Here is a 3,886-nt window from a genome sequence, read left to right as displayed (position 1 = left end):
TAGATAGATAGATAGATAGATAGATAGATAGATGTATAGATACATGTACAGATAATTAGGTAGGTAGGCAGGAGAGAAATAGATGAATAGGTAGGTAGGTAGACAAGAGATAGATAGATAGATAGATAGATAGATAGATAGATAGATAGATAGATGTATAGGAAGGTAGGAAGACAGATCAGTCAGTTGGTAGATGATTGATTGATTGATTGACTGATAATCTGACAAAAGAGTCAACCAGAAACACACCAGACTAATGATAGTGGTTACCCGGTAGGAATAGGAGCAGGACTGGGGCCTAAGGGATGGAGAAGGGTTGCTTTTTCTTTTTAGAGGTAATTCTATGTTCTGTGAATTTTTAAGAGAACATGTGTCTGGCAATATTTGTGAAATTCCTTTAAATGTAAGGAAGTTACTAAATGATATGTACAGTATGATGCCATTTTGTTTTTTCCAGAAGGAACACAAGTACCTACTGGATCAGTATCTTGGGTATCCGCTGCCCGGAAGGACACCTCACCTTTCTTACCACCACCTGCCCCAGTATCTGTTTGTCTCCATTCCTATCATTTTTAACCAAGAGCAGAGAGAAATCTTGACCAAGGGAGGGGCAGAAAGAGGAGGGAAAAAAAAAGGAAAGAAGGGACACACTGGGCTCTCTGCAGGTCCTCTGAACGGACTAGAACCACCTGTCCCCCAAAAATAATCTAGGGAAACCGTTCAAGGGTTTCATATGAGCCTGTAGGTTTAACAAGCAGAGGGTGCGTGACAGTGTGTGGAGCTGGGGATGAGGTCTCTTCTCCCCACCTGGCCAGAACCCCCAACACCTGACGCCATCTGGCACCTCCAGAATCCGCAGCTTTGAGAGTTTCCAGAGACAGCATCTTCAGCAAGGAATCCATCAGCTTTTCACCATGAGGTGACAGTGGAGAAGAGATGGGAATGGAAGGGAAGACCAGGGACAGAGCCCAGAAACGGGTCAGGGAGCAGGGGTAGGAGAGTTCTGAGCTCCCTTTGGAGGGTCCAGGAATTAACCAGGGGGACCCTCTGAGGTGAGACTGAACTCTGCTTCCACACAGGATGACATTTGAACTAAACACGTGCTAGTGAACACAGCAGACAACAGCCACCCCACCGTTAACAGAGGCCCTTGGAGAGCTTCTGCAAGAAATCCAAGTCACATCCATTGTTTTAGGGTCTTGTTGTAATTTTTTTTTTTTTTTTTTTTTGACAGATACAGAGTTTTCGTTCTGTGGCCCAGGCTGGAGTGCAGTGGCACAATCTCGGCTCACTGCAAGTTCTGCCTCCTGGGTTCAGGCTGTTCTCCTGCCTCAGCCTCCTGAGTAGCTGGGACTACAGGCACCCACCACCACGCCCGGCTAATTTTTTGTATTTTTAGTAGAGACGGGGTTTCACCGTGTTAGCCAGGATGGTCTCGATCTCCTGACCTCGTGATCCGCCCGTCTCGGCCTCCCAAAGTGCTGGGATTACAGGTGTGAGCCACCGCGCCCGGCCAATTTTTTTTAAATGTATACGAAACCCAAGTTCCTGCAATGGTGGTACATGTGAAATGATCAATCCTGCGAGTGTGTTTTTGGCTTCCGTAATTTCACTTGGTGCCAATGGCAGTGCCTACATCCGAGGTCCGGTTATAATCTAATGTCCAGGTCCAAAGGTCTGCCAGGGAGAAAAAATAATAGGCTGGAAGGTTAAGTTTCAAAAGGTGATCACATAGTCCTCTCTCCAGATGGCACTAAGGATTTGTTATTGTTGTTTATTTATGGTTTTGGATTTATGATGAAGACGATTTATTTTGTGCAAGCAATTAATGAATATTTAAAATAAATGAAGATGGCCAAGCGTGATGGTTCACACCTGTAATCCCAGCACTTTGGGAGGCCGAAGTGGGCAGATCACCTTAGGTCAGGAGTTCGAGACCAGCCCGGCCAACATGGTGTAACCCTGTCTCTACTAAAAATACAAAATTTAGCCGGGTATGGTGGTGGGTACCTGTAGTCCTAGCTACTTGGGAGGCTGAGGCAGGAGAACTGCTTGAACCAGGGAGGTGGAGGTTGCAGTGAGCCAATATTGTACCACTGCACTCCAGCCTTGGCCACAGAGCTAGATTCTGTCTCAAAAAAAAAAAAAAAGGGCCGGGTGCCAGGTGGCTCACACCTGGAATCTCAGCACTTTGGGAGGCCGAGGCGGGAGGATCACTTGACCTCAGTAGTTCCAGACCACCCTGGGCAACATGGTGAAACCTGTCTCTACCAAAAATATAAAAATTAGCCAGGCATGGTGACACATACCTGTAGTCCCAGCTACTCAGGAGGCTGAGGTGGGAGAATTACTTGAGCCCCGGAGGCAGAGGTTGCAGTGAGCCAAGATCGCACCTCTGCACTCCAGCCTGGGTGACAGAGTGAGACCCTATCTCAAAAAAAAGGGAGGGAGGGAGGGAGGGAGGAAGGAAAGAAAGAAGGAAGGAAGGAAGGAAGGAAGGAAGGAAGGAAGGAAGGAAGGAAGGAAGGAAGGAAGGAAGGAAGGAAGGAAGGAAGGAAGGAAGGAAGGAAGGAAGGAAGGAAGGAAGGAAGGGAGGGAGGGAGGGAGGGAAGGAAGGAAAGAAAATTAAAAAATAAAATAAAATAAATGGGTGCGCCTGGTACCTTTAAAAAAAATCCAAGGTCTGCCGGCCCTGCCGCCCAAATCCAGTGAGAGGCCCTGCAACGGATCCCCAAGTCCCTAAGGGGCTGGAAAAGTAGCCCAGGAGACTAGATAGCCAGCCAGGAGGTCCCGGCGGCTGTGCTCCGGCTGGTGCTCCTGTGAGGAGGCAGCTTTCCAGGTCCCTGTCTCCTGGCTGTTTCTGAAGAGAGTTGTCCTGCCTCCTCCTCTCACCGGTGCTGGCCCCTCCCTGCCCTCTCAGTGTCCCTGGGCCTATCAGAGAGTAGGTGGGGCTGGGAATCCGCCTCCACAGAGGGTTCTGGGACCCTGGTCACTGTGTTTTGGTATTTGCGATGCTAATTTGTTCAACAGAAACATTTAAAGTCTACTGTAGTTTTTAAAAACTTTGTCTTAGCATTACTTTACTTTTCAGGATATGAGCAGCCTTCAGAAGTAGAAAGGGGTGCTCTTCGGACCCTCCATGAGACCCTGCGACCGTCAAGGAGAGTGACAGTGAGCTGGGCCCCTGCCACACCTGGGCATGGCTCTACCCAGCCGTTTGGATTATTGCACAGTGGATCTTGACTGCCTGCGGGCCTTGGGCAGGTTACTTAACCCCTCCGCGCCAGTTTGCTCATCTGTAAAATGGGGATGAGGCCACACCCGCCTCGTAGGGTTAAGGAGTTGATACAAGCGTTGGAATCGCACCTGGTACGGGGTGAGGGCTAAGTCCGTGTTTGCTGTGATTTTTCAATCAAGGTCTGACTTTCAAGTGGGCTGCGGGCCCAGGAGGGCAGGGACGCCTGTGATTGCTGGGTTCGCCCGGGGCCTGCACGTGGCGGGCGGCAGGGTTTGTGGACAGCACCTGAGGCCCGGGCCGGGCGATGGGCAGACTCTAGCAGCCCCCACACCCGTCGGAGGCCGGGGAGGGCAGGAGGGAAGCCCGGGGAAGGGAGCGGCGCGTCGAGGCTCACCAATCTCCACCTCCACCTCCTCCGGCACCATCGTGCGGTAGATGAAGAGCGCCGAGGAGCCCTCCTCCTCGCTCGCCTGGTTGAGGAAGTGCAGGATGAGGTCCTCGCCCTGGCCGTCGTCGCGGTTGAGCAGGTCCTCGAAAAGCTGGGGATCGGTGATGCCGAAAGCCGCATACACGCGGTCGCGCATCCACAGCACCCGCAGGTCGTCCATGGCGCTGCGCAGGGCAGAGGGAGCCGGGCGCAGGGCGGGC

At 51.3% G+C, this 3,886-nt stretch overlaps 1 protein-coding gene across 1 annotated transcript in view; it reads right to left on the bottom strand.

Moving 5' to 3' along the window:
• The window catches only part of DNAH10 (dynein, axonemal, heavy chain 10), a 222,062-nt gene extending 218,182 nt beyond the window's left edge, over window positions 1-3,880 (bottom strand). Inside the window, exon 1 of the mRNA XM_011988890.1 lies at window positions 3,633-3,880. Within this exon, the coding sequence (XP_011844280.1) occupies window positions 3,633-3,846 (214 nt within the window). The 5' untranslated portion in view covers window positions 3,847-3,880. The remainder of the gene's footprint in view (window positions 1-3,632) is intronic.
• Window positions 3,881-3,886: the final 6 nt, after the last annotated feature.

Source organism: Mandrillus leucophaeus, unplaced genomic scaffold (genome assembly GCF_000951045.1).
Source record: "Mandrillus leucophaeus isolate KB7577 unplaced genomic scaffold, Mleu.le_1.0 Scaffold34, whole genome shotgun sequence".
Classification (NCBI taxonomy): domain Eukaryota; kingdom Metazoa; phylum Chordata; class Mammalia; order Primates; family Cercopithecidae; genus Mandrillus; species Mandrillus leucophaeus.
This window is presented reverse-complemented; position numbering and strand designations above follow the sequence as displayed.